The sequence below is a fragment of the Rattus rattus genome, chromosome 2, assembly GCF_011064425.1.
Source record: "Rattus rattus isolate New Zealand chromosome 2, Rrattus_CSIRO_v1, whole genome shotgun sequence".
NCBI classification, from domain to species: Eukaryota; Metazoa; Chordata; class Mammalia; order Rodentia; family Muridae; genus Rattus; species Rattus rattus.
In genome coordinates, this window is record NC_046155.1 from 111352073 (window position 1) to 111369738 (window position 17666).

Below are 17666 nucleotides of genomic sequence, written 5' to 3' on the forward strand. Positions count from 1 at the left end.
CAATTCCTTCACCTGTTTGATTGTATTTTCCTGTAATTCTTTCAGGGACTTTTGTGTTTCCTCTTTAAGGGATTCTACTTGTTTACTTGTGTTTTCCTGCATTTCTCTAAGGGAGTTCTTTATGTCTTTCTCCTATCGATTAGTCTTATGGTGAACTTGGTCATGTGCTACTCTCTTATCAGCCCTACTTTTAAAATCTCCATTAAGAACTCCACAGAGTCAGTTTTTCAGTGATCCCTCTATGGAGGTTTTTAGTTTTTTTCTAGGAAAATGAGGCTCAAAGGAAATAAGAAGCAGTCATGAGAAGCGGAATAGCATGGCTACCCAGGTTCTCCACTTGGATGTATAAAGAAGAGTGCAACAGTTCCCCAGAAGCTGTGAGTCTTCTCAGCAAGTCTCCAGACCCTCTGCCTCATTCCACAGCCTTTGTCACCGCCACAGAGACCATGGAGGTCCTTTCTGCTCCTAGGCAAAGCCACCTTCTGCACTGCATTCTCACTGACCTATGAGATTTTTTTCTCCAATTCTCTCCTTGTTCTTCATCCCCAGAGTCTCCCTCTCTCCTGGATTCCTCCCCAGCAGTGTGTAACCACACTGTAAAACTTCTACTAAGAAAAAAAGAGCCTCGCTCTTGCAGTCCCAAGCCTGGTCTGTACTGCCTTTTATAGTCAAGCTCTTCAAGGGGCTGCATGTGATCACAGCCTTCATTTATTTTCTTCTCAGTGGAATCCAGTGGACATAAGTGGTCAGCTCACCTCTTGTCGAAGTCACTGAGCAGCTCCCCCTTGTCAAGTTCACTGGCCAGTTCTCAGCTTCCTGTCCTTTAACCTCTCTGCAGTATTTGGCACTGCTACACATCACTCCTTGGGAGAACTCCTTCTGAATTTTGCTTCAGGATATATACATCCAGTGCTGTCTCTTCAGCTGCTTTTCTTCATGGTCACCTTTCTGGATCCTACTCTTAAGGACTCACTGTGGGGTGGGGGTAGGGAGGCATGGCAAACTCTTTAAATTCTACATCAGAACCCAAGAGAGAAAGCAGTAGTTCTTAGATCCCAAATTATAAAACAGGAGCTTGGCAAATCAAGTTATTGTCTCCACCATTAACTTCCATTGTTGGGTGGGGTGGTGGTAGGTTAATTCTTGGACTGTGTGCCTGGAATTTTAAAACTGGAGAGGAGGAAAAGTGCTTAGATGTTTGGAGGTAACCACCCTGAGAAGTCTGAGAGCCTAGGACTGTGGGAGAACATGGCTTGTGCCCACAAACGATGCGAACTGGTTGTTCCCATTCGTGATGAAAGATAAACAAACGTTCTTATTCAGTGGGAATGTTCCATAATTACACTTCCTGCAAACAGAATACTTGAGGCAGCACATTTAGGAAACAGCACAAAAGGACAAGCTGAAAATATTCCTTTTAATAGTCACATCTGACCAAGTCAAAGCAGTTGATCTGCTAAGCAGATTTTAGGAGGAATTGGTGACAGTGTCCATAATTGGTAGAGGGTCAGGGAGAGGTGGGCTGGGTCAAGGTCTGGCTGAGGTGTCTGGGGAGCACTGGGTCCCTGAGAATTAAGTGGCTTCTATGTCATGATCCACAGCAGTCCCTTCCCAGAGCAGCCACCCTTCGTGTATTCATTTGCATGCATTGAGGACTGAAGTGGGGCCATCAAAGGCACTGAATGCAGAAAGAGCCACAGACTAGGATTGCTCTCTAGGAGCTGCCAGCATCACTTCAGAAGAGTCAGATCCCTCTTTCCTGACACCCTGTAAGGTCTCTGAGACCACTTCAGCAGTGCTCTGTGTCATAAAGGAACATTTCTAGAGTCTCGGGGTACTCTAGAGCACAGCTTATGAAACCAGGAATTATAACCCCATGTAGAGTCATGTAATCGAAGCAGAGGTTGAGAAAAACATAGCAACTATCAAAAAAGCTTCTGAATGTGCAATAATCAAAAATTAGTCAAAGCCAGCAGGGCCACACAATTTGGAGCAAACAGCAGTCTCAAACCTGAGCCCGGGGAGCTCAGGCAGTCATAGATGGTGTTGCATGCTAGAATGGCACATAGAGTGCGAAGTTAACATGTTGCATGTTCAGAACCAAGGCTGCACAGAAACCCTACAATGCAAGACAGGCTGGCACTGCCAGATCACCTCAGAAAAGTGTAGAAAAGCATGGCGCCAAGGTCTCCCTCTTCATCAGGTTTTAGTAGCATTGTGCTCATACCTTCTCCTCATTTTCCTGAACACTCTCTTGGGTCTCAATACCCCTTCCTCCTCTCCATACTTGTGCACTCAGAATATTAGTATTAGGGGCTGGAGAGATGGCTCAGTGGTTAAGAGCACTGACTGCTCTTCCAGAGGTCCTGAGATCAATTCCCAGCAACTGCATGGTGGCTCACAACCATCTGTAATGGAGATTGAATGCCTCTTCTGGTGTGTCTGAAGACAGCAACAGTGTACTCACATACATAAAATAAATAGATAAACCTTTTAAAGAATTTTAGTACTGGGACCATGGACTGGAACTGCTGAGTGGCTATTCCTGTACACCTTACCCCACACCTACCCCAGAATTAGCACAACATGGGTAATTCTGAAGATAGCAGTGAAATGGCATAGATTTCAACTATAGTAGTAAGTGCTAGCTTGAGAGGAACATACAGGCTGCTCTGATACTTGCTGATCTTTAGTCATGGCTGCTAAATCGTTTCAGAGGAAGGGTAAAGAGTGCTCTCAGAACATATACCACTGGCTAGACTCACAGAGCAGAGAAGTGAGGATTCAAAGACAGACGCATCTCAGTCCGATGTCTGTTAACTATTCTGGCTTATATACTGAAACTTGAAAGTACCAAAGGGTACCAGGCTTAGAGGCATGCAGTTCTGTGATCCCAAACAGTAGAAAGGCAGGGAGAGCAGAAAGATGACCTCAAGTTCAAGTTAGACTGAGCTACACAGTGACACCCTATCTCGAAAACAAACAAAAAAGCCAAACAAATTGTGAAGAGGTGACCTGGCACACAAACATCCTTCCGGGTCATGGGTCCTTGAAGACTTCGAAGGGCTAGAGGGTAAGGCCGGTCTGTGCAGTGTGTTCTAGAGTTGATGTTTGTTGTTCCTCAGTCACACTATATGGTTAGCTTACAGTGGAGGACAGTGCCCAAGGTCACTCAGTCAGCAGCATTCTGTAGCTGACTTCTTTCGTGCAAGCTGTGCTTCCCAAGGTCAAAATTAGTCTGTCTGCAGCATGACCGTCCTCACTGCCTTTCCCTTTTCCTGTCTCTCTCTTCTCCCCCAGCAGCAGGGATGTTCCCAGCTGAAACAACAAAAAAGTCACCTGAGCCTCTGCTATTCCAAAATTCCTGAAGAGGCCGCCAGTGGTGACTCAGAGAGTTGGCAGCCCTGTTCACCAAGAACCAGCCAGCCTGGCCTGGGCTGAGGGTTCCTGTGAGCCAGAGCTGGGGTGAGGACAAAGGAGACAAACAGAAGGAAGTCTTTTTTGTGCTGTGGCTCCAGACCTCAACCCCATGGGTCCCATGGGGTCTGTGATTCAGACGATACAAACAAGGTGCTTGGCGTTCATGCACAGTAGAGCCCATTGGAAGCTCAGCCTGGGGGGCTCTTGAGGACTGGGGTTCTACCTTTTCCTGTTCCACTGACATAAAAGGCAGGACTTATGCTGAAAGCAGGCAGAATGGTTCTAGCTTCATTTCCATGGGGGCCACTTTGTTCCAGTCCTTTCAGTATGTGGGTCACAGGCAGATTGAGACTATTCCCATGTTTTGCAGGGATGGACGATGACTGTCTAAGCTTGTGGTTGTGTGGACAGAGGCAAAGAAGGCTATTGAGGCTCAGTATAGATCTCAAATCCTCAACTAATCCCACCAGGAGCTCAGTCCAGGACAGGAATAGAATGAATGGACACATCCCTACCTGAGAGGGTAGCCTGCAGCGGGACAGGACCAAGTTAGGGATTTTCTGCAGCTGAGGCTCTGTTTGCATCAGTGAAGGCAACACGTTTTCCCTTGATGGAAGATGTGGGTAGATCTCCATGACAACCTCCTCACATTTTGATTAGTTATATGGGTACACCTACATACTGGGCTGTGATTCACCCAAGAGATTCCGTCATTCTTTTTCTGACTACCAATCTTTCTCAGGAGTTCTAAATTCATGACTGTAGTCTTAATTTCTGAGAAAAAAATTAGGAAATTTCTATCTCATTTATGTGTGTGTGTGTGTGTGTGTGTGTGTGTGTGTACCAGAACAATGAATTTAAACAAATGAATTGATTTAATTAAAAACTTGTTCATTACTATGCAATTATGCATATGTGTATAGGTGTCCAACATCTTAGTATGAGCACATGTGTGGTGAATTTGCTTGATGATCAGAAATGAGAGGCTGCAAGGCAGGGACCAGCATGGACTTTCTCCAGGGATAGGTCTTATTACTCTTATTACAATATGCCCATCATTGTCTTGAGAACTGGGGATCAAAAACAAGTAAGCCATGGTTCCTGACTCCAAAAGCTGATCTTTTAGTGAGAGGCAGAGAATGGAACAGAAGCATCTAGGGTTCACTGGCTTGGATATGATGCACTTTAAAAAAGCTCACATGTTGAAATATTGGCCCTTGTTGGTAGAGCCAGTCATTGGGAGGTGATTGGATCCAGAGAGTCTTGATTCATCAATGAGCTTATTGATGGACTCAGAATTTTAGGGTGATGCTAGAAATGGTGAAAATTAGGAAGTAGGGCTCGATTGGAGAAGATGGTTGCCAGGGGAGTGCATTTCCGGGATGTATCTGGTCCTGAGACCCTTTTGCTCTTTTCTCATTATTTCCTGTTGCCATTGGGCAACTAGCTCTGCCCCACCTTCTGCCATGATGCTCAGACTAACCAGAGGCGAGGAACAATGATTGATCATGGACTGAAACCTCTCAAGCAGTAAGCACAATAAATCTTGACTTCCTTAAGTTGTGTTCTCAGTTATTATAGTCATGTAGAACCAATTGATGTGAGGTGAACTCATAACCATCATACCACGGGAACTGGGTTAGAAAGGACCAATGTAAGAACAGACTGAGGAGAGCTCCTGCATAGCTACCCAAATCCGACCAAATCAGATCAATGGGCAGGCCACCCATTCAGCTGAACCTTGAAGGATAAAGGAATTCCTCATGTCAAGGTGATAGGAAATAGCGGGACATAGTGACACTCAGCTGTACTTCCAGCACTTGAGAAGTAGAGGCAAGAGGAGTAGGAGTTTGAGAGAAGTCTTGGCTACAAGAGGCTGTTTAAAAATCCAATCAACCAAACTGAAGGGATGAGTAGAAGACAGGGAAGAAGAGGTCCTTGCTCCCCAACCCATGTGTTTCAGTAAATGAGTGCAAAGTTTCTCACAAAGGGATGGCTAGCACAGTGAGTCAGCTTTTCACCTTGGGGGAGCATTTTGGCATCAGTCTGTGGGAGACAGAAGTAGGTGGGCAGCAGGGGTCTGCTGTGTTCCTGTGTGTTTATGAACAATGCACACACATGAGTCTGTCTGCCTGTACATCTGGAGTCTGTGCACCTGGTGTGCTGCCCATCTGGACTTGTTTTCCGCTTGGCAGCCCAGGGGACTCAGAAGACGGCTGTCCTGTTGCTGACTCATGTATGTGTAACATGACTAGTCAGCAGGTGCTTCCTCGAAGGCCACAGGCACAGGTTGCCTGCGAGTTGACTGGCAGGCACTGAGAGAATGCTCTTCCGTCTCCAGTCAGTCTTTTTGGACTGTATTGCTGCAGCTGCAGAGTACCTGGCTTGTTGGGATGAGGCTGGCATTGCCCACCAATGCCTCTTGCAGGTGCAGGCCTCAGGGAGGTGGGGGGTGGGGTGGGTGGAGAGCCAGTAAGAGAAGCTGAGCTTTCTCTTCAGCGTCTCTACTTCTCTGGGCATCCACTTCTAGATCCTGAAATCCTATGTTTTAATTCAATTCTCTAGCAGTAGGCTATACTTATGTTATGTCATCCCTTGAAAACTCACAATATATTCCCTCCAAAATAATTTACCATATTTCTGCTACCCTTTAACGTGGACCACAAAGAAAAGAGGGATGTGGCTTTGTAATTTTAGATCTGGAGCAGTATGGCAAGTGGTTATGAATGTGGAATTTAGAATCCAGATGCCTGAGATAAATTTTCAATTGGACACTTTCTGGTTCAGTAAGTTACTTATTTTCTTTGTGCCTCAGTTTCTTCATTTATAGGACACAGATACTAAGATCTCACAGATTAAATGTGTATAGTTCTCAGGAACAGTGCCTAGTATGTCACAAACATTCAGCGATAAAGTGAGTTTATATTCTCTCTAGTCTACCCCTAACTGACTCCATGAAGATTTGGCCATCGTTTTGGGTGTGAGCAGTCTGTAGAATGTAGTTGACTTTTATTCAAGATCGAGACCATTCCACACCAACTCATCCTTTTCATCGGACGTGGATCTCTGCTTCGGTGGACTTGGCTCACCAAACTTCACTTGCTAAGTAGAAAGATATGCGGACCCATCAAGGTTTCTCTTGGGCCTAACAGACCTCTAGGAACAATTTCCAGCACCTCTCACTGAGAACTCCGGGGTCAGATAGGAGCACTGCTGAGAAGCCTCTGCTCTACTCCAGCTTCAGACATGGGCACCTCCAAAGCAACATGTGACTTCCTTTGGTGTTTTAAAGCTCTAGGACAGTTGAGCAAGTGACAAGGAGGAAAACAATGTTCTACATGGACTTTTGAAATGCTCAGAGTCTCTGGTTATCAGCACACAGTGGCTAAGCTTAGGGAAGGGCTCATCATGGCTGACAGGGATGCACCTTGTGTTTGGAAGTAAGAGCAAGATATTATGGCTATGGAAAGCCACTTTGATGACCGTTGATGTTTTGATCTGATAAGTCACAATGTAATATTTTCTGTGTAGATTCTCTCTCTCTCTCTCTCTCTCTCTCTCTCTCTCTCTCTCTCTCTCTCTCTCTCTCTCTCCCTCTGGTATAAGCACATGGTACCAGTATGCTTACAAATGAGAGGAGGACACTGGATCTCTGTACCTTATTTCATTGAGATGGGGCCACTTACTGAAACTAGAGTTAGTCTGGGGGCCAGAAGACCCGAGTGATCCTCTCGTATCAGCCCCATTGGGGTTGGTTACAGGCATGTGCATAGGTTTGTGTGGAATTCAATGCAAGTCTTCACGGTTAGAAGTAAGTGCTTTTTATCCACTGAGGCTTCCAGCCTCCCAGCCCTGGCCCTGCTTTTCTGATGGAGTCATTTCCATCTTAGAACAGATAAAAAAAATTAGAGTCAGAGATTTCCAAGTTCAGGTAGCTAATAACTAACAATGGTGTATAGAACTTCTTACAGATATTAACTCATACAGTTCTTACCTCCCTCCTAAGTAGTAATGATTTCCACTTGGTACTTAAGCACATCAAAGCTTAGCAAACTTTGAGATATGTTCAAGGTCACAGAGCTAAGAGTCAGCCAAGGAGAAGTTGCCTCCAAGTCTAATATTGTTTCTTTTAACAGTGTCTGGCAGCACACCAGCTATGAGATAACATTTTCCTGCTTTTGGCATTTGGGTGAGTCTTGTGGAAAAGCATTATTACCAAGTGACTTTTTTAGGTGAAAACATACCTTGGATGTCATCATTGAACATGCAGTATTTGTTGCGGTATTTGTTGAGTAGACGGAAGGCATTGGCATTGGCAAAGTCTTCAAACTGGATGAGGCAATTTATTCCGAACCTGTAGAGCAGGGAAAGGAGGAAAGAATGTATGATTATTAACTCCTGGAGTGGATCCTGCCTGAACTGGATACAGGGCAAGTTCAGGACAAGAGGTAAGGACAGCCTGTGTACTTCCTTTTATTTTTGTCACCTGGTTTGATCAGCAGCTCCTAGAAGTAGATCTTTGTGTAGTCCATTAGGTAAGTAAATGGGAGAGTGTAGGGACCAAGGGCTTTACATCCAATCAAGTCAATCTCAAAGTATCTAATGTGGACTAAGGGCTCCCCATGAGCCACCATTCCGATAGGAGGAGTAACAGCAAGGCCGAGATGGGACCCGCCTTCTCTGCAACTTGTGGTGACGCAAGATCCAAGCAGAAAGCTCACTCCTAATGCAGCAGTGAGCAGAATCACTCTGGGTCTGGGAGCTTCTGAAGCCTACCGTGGCCCTCTCTAGACATTGAGGTTTAGAGTCATTCCACCACACTCATTCATGTGTTATTCTCCAACAAGACATAAACAAGGCCGAGAAAGGCTACCCCACCAAGCCACTGCTATCTTGGTAAAGATGTTTCCTAAACACCATGAATAGGAGAACAGTTAGTAAACTCATTAAAAACACGTCCATCTCACAGAAGACTTTACTCAGGACTGTGGGGGTGAGGCTCAGGAATTTGTATTTTCAGCAAGCACCCCAGATGGTTGTGATTCTAAAACACTGCGATTCTAGACAACTAAGAAACACAGCCTTGGTAGATGAAGGCCAAATCCATTAAACTGCTTGACATGATTAATTGGGAATCTATGCCTGTTAGATTTCATGGTCTTGAAAAAATAATATTGGGTTTATTAGTGTTTCTGCTTAAATTTTTTCCTCCTGGGCAGCCGAGAGAGAAGTTGCTCGCTCATTTGTAGGAAGACTCCTCAGCCTAAGAGCTTCACATATAGGTTTAATCTCTTGCTGCCCTTTGACTCTAGTGTTTGGTAGCTGTGTCTCCTAGACCCTCTTTGAGCAGTCATGGTATGAATAATTTATTCATTAGTACATGAATAAACATGTATTGATATCCCATTACTCTGCTCCCTGTCCTGTCTTGGTTAAAATTTAGCTGTCCCCTGGGGCCACTACTTTCTCAACAGACCTACAAGGCTGTGTTCTCTCTCACACTTAGGATTCTACTACAACATGGGATTAATATCCAATGAGTTAATTTGTGATTTCAGGACCAGGTCATGTTTACTTAGAAAAAAAATAGTCCTGATTGATACACACTAGACCAGGAGTGCTGGGTTTATGATAGGGAGAAAGATACACACTAGACCAGGAGTGCTGGGTGTATGATAGGGAGAAAGGGCCTGCTCTTGCCACAGTGGTGTGGACCACAAACATGAGGCCTACTTGTGACAAGCTGTGGAGAGATTTATTACTTTCTCTCTAGAAGGAGTGTGTGGGACCTATTTGGTGGTGACTTTCTGATGAGGTCACTGGCTATGAGAGAGTGAATAGCACTGATATGACCCCAAAAACACTGTTTTGACCTCCTTTTTTGAGCATGGCTTCTTTTCTGTTGGGTATAAATGTCAGTGACTGGGTAAACTTGTGCACCTGCCTCATGTTTTCCAGAGTCTTAGTCAGAGGTTCTGGTGGGGGCACTCGATGGGTTCATGTTACAGAGTTGGAGCAGAGTGCAGTCACTGTGGCATCTCGGTGTGAAACAGTGCCAGGCTTGAGTCAGGCACTTGTGGGCCTGACCTACATCTTCACATACAACTGAGTGACCTGCACATATTACTTCACCTTCTGTCCTGTCCCATTTTTTTCAATAGGCACAATGCTATCTCCCTTGTCAACTTCTGTTGGGTCTTGTAAAGACTTTTAAATGAGGAAGGTGATTTTCTTTTTCAGTGTAACAGAGGCATAACTGATAAATGAAAAAAATCTCTGTATTAAAACATACAACATTTATGATTTAAAATTTGTGTATAGTGTGAAATAATTGCCACAACTAGGCTAGCTGACATAGCTACTACCATACATGGTAATTATTGTGTGTGGTCTAAAATCTTGAGTTCTAGTCTCAGAGCAAATTTCCATTATACAATAATATAGCACTATTAGCTTTAGCCAGCAGTGATTTTTAGATTGCAAGGTGCTAAGCACAAGTGTCATTCTGGTCACAATTCTTATTTACACTCATGGAGTAATTATTGCCGAGGCGGTTAGGGGGCTCTCCGTGACTCTGAACTCAAGCTTCTTTTCCTTGTTTATGACATTTTGCAAGAGGACTCGTCACAAATGGGTTTAAATGGAGTTGTGTAAAATCCCAAGTGTGAGAGAGAACATAGCCTTGTAAGGCTGGAGGGAAAGTAGTGGCCCCAGGGGACAGCTAAATATTAACCAAGGCAGGACTGGGGGCAGAGTAATAGATTGGAGGAGAATTTTTAAATCACAGATCTAGCTCTAGAGGACTCCAGAAATGGGAAGGAGAGTGGGCTGTAAGGAATTGGGTTGGATGATGAGAAGCACACAGCACTGGCCTTGGGATTCAATGTGACTCTCAGACGACTTAATGGTTTCTCTATTGTAGCTCAATGGGATGGCAGTAGGGAGGGTTATGACACGTTTCTCTTTGGGTTCCCTTAAATCATTAGGTATGATTATCAACATTCCATGTTGCTATCTCCGTGTATAAAATTAAATACAGATTGCCATATTTTTCTAGTTTTTAGAAAAATAATTTCTCTCAATAATGCAGTCCATGTGTGGTGGTTTGAATAAAAACGGCTCCCATAAAGCATCTGGAACACATGGGCACTGGAAAAAATTTCCTGAACAAAACACCAATGGCTTATGCTCTAAGATCAAGAATCGACAAATGGGATCTCATAAAACTGCAAAGCTTCTGTAAGGCAAAGGACACTGTAGTTAGGACAAAACGGCAACCAACAGATTGGGAAAAGATCTTTACCAATCCTACAACAGATAGAGGCCTTATATCCAAAATATACAAAGAACTCAAAAAGTTAGACCGCAGGGAGACAAATAACCCTATTAAAAAATGGGGTTCAGAGCTAAACAAAGAATTCACAGCTGAGGAATGCCGAATGGCTGAGAAACACCTAAAGAAATGTTCAACATCTTTAGTCATCAGGGAAATGCAAATCAAAACAACCCTGAGATTCCACCTCACACCAGTGAGAATGGCTAAATCAAAAACTCAGGTGACAGCAAATGCTGGCGAGGATGTGGAGAAAGAGGACACTCCTCCATTGTTGGTGGGATTGCAGACTGGTACAACCATTCTGAAATCAGTCTGGAGGTTCCTCAGAAAATTGGACATTGAACTGCCTGAGGATCCAGCTATACCTCTCTTGGGCATATACCCAAAAGATGCCCCAACATATAAAAAAGACACGTGCTCCACTATGTTCATAGCAGCCTTATTTATAATAGCCAGAAGCTGGAAAGAACCCAGATGCCCTTCAACAGAGGAATGGATACAGAAAATGTGGTACATCTACACAATGGAATATTACTCAGCTATCAAAAACAACGACTTTATGAAATTAAGTAGGCAAATGGTTGGAACTGGAAAATTCATCCTGGTGAGCTAACCCAATCACAGAAAGACATACATGGTATGCACTCATTGATAAGTGGCTATTAGCCCAAATGCCTGAATTACCCTAGATGCCTAGAACAAATGAAACTCAAGACGGATGATCAAAATGTGAATGCTTCACTCCTTCTTTAAAAGGGAAACAAAAATACCCTTGGCAGGGAAGAGAGAGGCAAATATTAAAACAGAGACTGAAGGGACACCTATTCAGAGCCTGCCCCACATGTGGCCCATATATACAGCCACCCAATTAGATAAGATGGATGAAGCAAAGAAGTGCAGAAGTGTAGATCGCTCCTGAGAGACACAGCCAGAATACAGCAAATACAGAGGCGAATGCCAGCAGCAAACCACTGAACTGAGAACGGGACCCCCGTGGAAGGAATCAGAGAATGAACTGGAAGAGCTTGAAGGGGCTTGAGACCCCATATGTACAACAATGCCAAGCAACCAGAGCTTCCAGGGACTAAGCCACTACCTAAAGACTATACATGGACTGAACCTGGACTCTGACCTCATAGGTAGCAATGAATATCCTAGTAAGAGCACCAGTGGAAGGGGAAGCCCTGGGTCCTGCTAAGACTGAACCCCCAGTGAACTAGACAGTTGGGGGGAGGGCGGCAATAGGGGGAGGGTGGGGAGGGGAACACCCATAAGGAAGGGAAGGGGGGAGGGGGATGTTTGCCCGGAAACCGGGAAAGGGAATAACACTCGAAATGTATATAAGAAATATTCAAGTTAATAAAAAAAAAATGGCTCCCATAGGCCCATAGAGAGTGATACTATTAGGAGGTATGGCCTCCTTCTTATTGGAGTAGGTGTGGCCTTGTTGGAGGAAGTATGTCATTGTGGAGGTGGGCTTTGAGGTCTTATGTGTTCAAGCACTGTCCAGTGTGGAATATACTCTCCTTCTGCTGCCTGTGGATCAAGATGTAGGACTTTCAGCTCCATCTTCAGAACTATGTCTGCCTGTATACCACTGTTTTTTGCTATGATAATGGACTAAACCTCTGAAATTATAAGCTAGCCCCCATTAAATTTTTTCCTTTATAAGAGTTGCCATGGTCATGGTGTCTCTTCACAGCAATAGAAACCCTAACTAAGACAACATGGTTTACTATTCTGTTGACAAGCAGTACTATGTATTACCCAACACACTGTAGGTGTTTGGTAATAGGTTAGCCCTTCATATCTGTAGATTCTGCATTCGTGGATTCAGCAATCCTACACTGAAGATGTTAAAAAAAGATCCAATGTATACAGATCTATTTCTTGTCTTATTAAACAGTGTAAAGTAACAATTACTAGCGCAGCATACAACATATAAGGTATCGTTAGAAATAATACAAATAGAATTATATAGGACAGAGTATATGTAGATTATATTACATAGGGGATCTGACCACTTACAGTTTTGATTTCCATAGGAGTTTCAGAACAAATCACCCTTGGATACGGAGAAAACAATCGCAGTATGAACAGAAATAATAAATAAAAGCACCCACTCATAAATATAATGTCACGCCTGTCAAGCCAAATGTACTGTGAATTTTTTTTGTTCAGGTCATGAATTGCAAGTATTTGGACTGGGAGTAGGGAACAGAATGTCTTGACATTTTACTATACATAAGACTTCCAGTGTTGTTTCACAACTAGCCTGGGGCTAAACTTCTGAAAACTTTAGACAACACAAGAAATGTGTGTGGATCTTTCCATCACATACTAACATATGCTCCTGCACACCCGGACCTTGAAGCAACGCTGTCACCCATTTGGTAAAGTAAAAAGAAGGCAAACATTATAACTATCTTTATTTAGTGTGTTACTGTTCCATGTTTCATTGTGTTCATTAAATCTTACATAAGAAGTGTCCCTTGGTCTCATGGAGTATAGAACAGAACTCCAACAATTCAGGTCAATTTAATTCCAACTTGGAATTGAAAAACAAAACAAAACAAAACAACCAAAACAAAATAAAACCCAAGCCACACGGACCCAAGAGTCTCACAGTGCCTAGCGTGTCAGAACCTTCTTAAACCTGCTCCTCTTGGGATGTGCACCCCCAGGATGTTCCCTGGTTCAGGAACAGCCTCTGTTTGGGGTTTATACACTGTACTCTTCCAGCCTTTGACTAAAACTTCTTCTACTTCTGTCCTTGATCTCTTCTACTCTTGTTTGTATCTGCTCCTTCTCTCCATTGTGACCTGGGAGACTGGAGCTGTATTACCCTAACCCCCAAGCCTCTCCTGCATGGCCTCTATCAAACCAACCCAGAGCAAATCAGGAACCATCCATCCGCCCACCCATCCAGTATTCTTCTATCTATCCAAATTTATCGAAAATCTATGATGAGCCAATGCTGTCATTCAGTGTTTTATAGAGGAGTAGATATTTGAAAGAGTTGGTGGGATATTAATGCTGTGACTTTACCTCCTAATTTGCTTAACAAGGTACTACCCGATGAAGAAGAAAACCAGTAACTCAACATGAAAATCTCAATGGATCAAGTGAAAAACATGGCTCTCATTTCATCCATGTAGAGTGAAAAACCGGCTTTTATGGAAACATGGATTCAAATGTTAACTCTCTATTAAATACTTAAAACATCCCAAGAACAATGGGAGACAAATAGCTGGCCCTTGTGGGTTACCAGCAGCCGGGCAGCACACCAAGCTTTGAATCACCTTCTCGGTCTTCACACTACCTTACCGCGCACACGCTGCTTCCAGAGAGGGAATCCTGAGTGGGTCTAACTGTCCTTTAGTTTTATGTCAAAAGTAACCAGATTTAGAAAAGAGGAAACACAATAGGTAGTGGGGTTTGACCTCTTTCTCAGCTGGGATGACACACAACGCAGAAAACATGAACCAGGGAGCCAGAAAAACTGTTCTCTTCCATGGCCTCTGAAAACCCTGGAGTCTTGCCCGAGTCTCTCTTTCTCCGGCTCACAGTTCCCTATCTGAGGCCATCGGAAGTGGGGCATAGGTTACTTAATGCTTGGGGTTGGACTTGACATACGTGTACTTCCCTCAGAGATTCCTTTAAGACTAAGGCGTTGTGGGGGAGGCAGGGAACAGTGTCCTTCAGATGTTCTAGTAAGAGTTGCGCATGGCAAGGAAATCTGGAGAATCAGACCTAGGCCTGTCTGTACTTACACAGGCAGACCAGCAGGTGGACATAATCCAGGAGCAGTCCCAGGATGCCCCAGTCTCCTCCCCTCTGGGCCCTTAGCTTTACGCCAGTTTTAGCTCAGCCTGTGTATTGCCATCCATTTGTCCAGCCTTGCCAGAAGACACTCCGACCTCAGTGGTCCCTGCTTATCTGCCCCCATTTTCATTTTTGACCCTTCACCCTGTAGCTCTGGCAACAGAAATTCTGCCATGGAGAAAGAGGCCTCCCAAGCCTTCCCATACTCTGTGGTGCAGCTGGGAAGTAGCCTTTGAAGGGTCCGGAAGCCGCTCCATTCCAAGGCTAGGGCACAGGATGATGTGTGGATGTCTGATTTCTCTAACAGGCTGTACATGGTGACCTGTATTTGTGTGACAGGTTAAGGAGACCTAGGCTTAGTCCAACAGAGCTTGTCACCTACCACTTGGGGCCAAGCCTCTTTGGGATGAGGGGATCTCAGGGGCTTTCACCGCAGAGAGGTGCAGAGAGGAGTGCTGATGAGAGCAGAACATTTCAGAGGCTGCAGACTATTTCTGCTCCAGAGACCAGGGCCTGCCATTCTCTCAAGCACCTGGTCTGACCCTTTCAGGCTTGAATAAATATGAGGGAGGCAGAAGGAACAGGTGAGCCTGCTAGGCCTACATCTGAATCCAATGATTAAATCCAAGACTCTTATTCCCAAGTGAGCCTGCTCTGTTTTCCCTGTGAAAACCACGTGCAGACCTCCCTTGGCCTAGTGCCGGTGAATTTATCAGTCATCGCCCATAGAAAATTATTTCTTTTTTTTTTCCACCCAGAAACTAGAACTGGCAGAATCGTGAAACTCCAGGTCTTAAAAAAAATTTTTTTTTACACATTCCATTAAACCCCATGCCCTTGAAATGCTCTCAGATAAATTTCCCTAGTAAAATAAGTTTGGATACCTCTTTATATTACACATACCAGATGCAGTGTATATTAAAGGCTTTGAAAAGTTATGCATGAAGAAAAAGGTTTAATCCAGCAGTTTCTAAACTTATTGACCAAGGTTTTACCTTGACGCGTCCCCCTCTCAGGCCTGGGGCACAGGGCTCTTTGAGAGACCTGATTCCTACACAAAGGCTTTGTGCAGTTGGGGCTGGGGATTGAGGGTAAAGGCATCTCTCTGTGGAACCATTGCATTGCTCTTGCTGGCCAGGACAGTACAATAACTATGCTCACCTTACGTTGGCTCCTTGACCCCCATTGTCCACATCTTTCTGAACAAAGCCCCATGTAGGTCCATTAGTTCCAAACAACACGAATAACTAAAATATAAGAATTCATGAATTCGGAGGTATGGAAGGAACCAGAGGTGGTAGGGGAGGACAGAAGCGATTTGGGTGTGCTCATGAAGTTCTCAAAATAAAATAAAAATTCCTCATATTGGGTAATGGTGCATATCTTTTTTTTCTTTCCATCTTTATTAACTGGGTATTTCTTATTTACATTTTTGTTATTCCTTTTTCCTGTTTCTGGGCCAACATCCCCTTCCCCCTCCCCCCTTCCTTATGGGTGTTTCCTCCCCATCCTCCTCCCATTACCGCCCCTCCCCCCAACAATCACGTTCACTGGGGGTTCAGTCTTGGCAGGACCAAGGTCTTCCCCTTCCCCTGGTGCTCTTACTAGGCTATTCACTGCTACCTATGCGGTTGGAGCCCAGGGTCTTTAATCTTAGCACTTGGGAGGCAGAGGCAGGTGAATCTCTGAATTCAAGATCAGCCTGGTCTATAAATCGAGGTCCAGGATGACCAGGCCTATACAGAGAAACCCCATCTTGAAAAACCAAGCCAAGCCAAGCCAAGCTAAGCCAAACCAAATCAAACCAAACCAAGTCAAGCCAAACCAAACTAAACCAAACAAAACTTCCCTCTAAAGAGACTTTCTCTGCCTTTGGGAGTCAGGTTCATGTCACAGGGGTGCTCATCTGTCCCTAGGCTGAGTGCTCAGAAGCCATCATATCTCTAGACACTGAGCATGTGTTGTTGTTTCCAATCTACTGTGGACCTTTGTACATGGCTTTGCTTCAGCGAATGATTCTCTCTGTCTAGGTTTCTTTATGCCTAGACATTCTATTACTCCTATTGAAATGGTAGGGCCTGCCTACACCATTTCCATTCCGGAGCCTTCCCTGAATGTCTTTTAGGATGTTGTGAATTCTGTAGGGACCTGTGTAGGCTTGGGACAACTCAAGACCAAGTTCTCAGCACAAAGAAGATTGATTTGCCTCAGAGGGACAGGGAGTAGGGGACAAAGACAGGAGATAGAGGAGGAAAGTTAAGGGGAAAAAGGGGAGTGGGGAAGAGTGATGACAAAGGACTACCAGAATAGAGAGAGACAGAGACAGCCCATAGGCAAGGCGTAGTTTATAAAGGCAAAGGGAAACCCCGTGTTAGGGATGAGGTGCTTTACTTTAATTGGCCATGTTTGCCAGATGAGCCAAAAAGGGCTTTGAGTGCAGAACTTCAATGCTTTGGTAGCTGGACCTTGGTAATCTTCCTCGGGAGGAAGTAGCTGAATAAGGGATAGACCTTGGTGGCTAGCTTTAGGAATGCAATCTAATGGTTTTCTGAGGAATGTAATCTAAGGCAGAGGGAATGGAGAAAGGGCAGGGCCTGCCAGTGCCACGTTTGCCATGCTTGGGCTGGCTAGAGCCCCTTCACATTCTTTTCTCCTAAGGAAATCACATGCTATACTGATCCTATCTATAATAACATGGGCCACATTTTACCAAAAGCGATCTACAGATTCAATGCAATCCCCATCAAAATACCAATCCAATTCTCCAAAGAGTTAGACAGAACAATTTGCAAATTCATCTGGAATAACAAAAAACCCAGGATAGCTAAAACTATCCTCAACAATAAAAGGACTTCAGGGGGGATCACTATCCCTGAACTCAAGCAGTATTACAGAGCAATAGTGATAAAAACTGCATGGTATTGGTACAGAGACAGACAGATAGACCAATGGAATAGAATTGAAGACCCAGAAATGAACCCACACACCTATGGTCACTTGATTTTTGACAAAGGAGCCAAAACCATTCAATGGAAAAAAGATAGCATTTTCAGCAAATGGTGCTGGTTCAACTGGAGGTCAACAT

General features: G+C 44.3%; 1 protein-coding gene across 1 annotated transcript in view; it reads right to left on the bottom strand.

Moving 5' to 3' along the window:
- LOC116893210 (NADP-dependent malic enzyme, mitochondrial-like) overlaps positions 1–14897 on the bottom strand; it is a 30401-nt gene extending 15504 nt beyond the window's left edge. Inside the window, exons 1-2 of the mRNA XM_032895098.1 lie at positions 14661–14897; positions 7665–7890 (exon numbers count right to left, since the gene is read on the bottom strand). Of these exons, the coding sequence (XP_032750989.1) occupies positions 7665–7890; positions 14661–14897 (463 nt within the window). The remainder of the gene's footprint in view (positions 1–7664; positions 7891–14660) is intronic.
- Positions 14898–17666: the final 2769 nt, after the last annotated feature.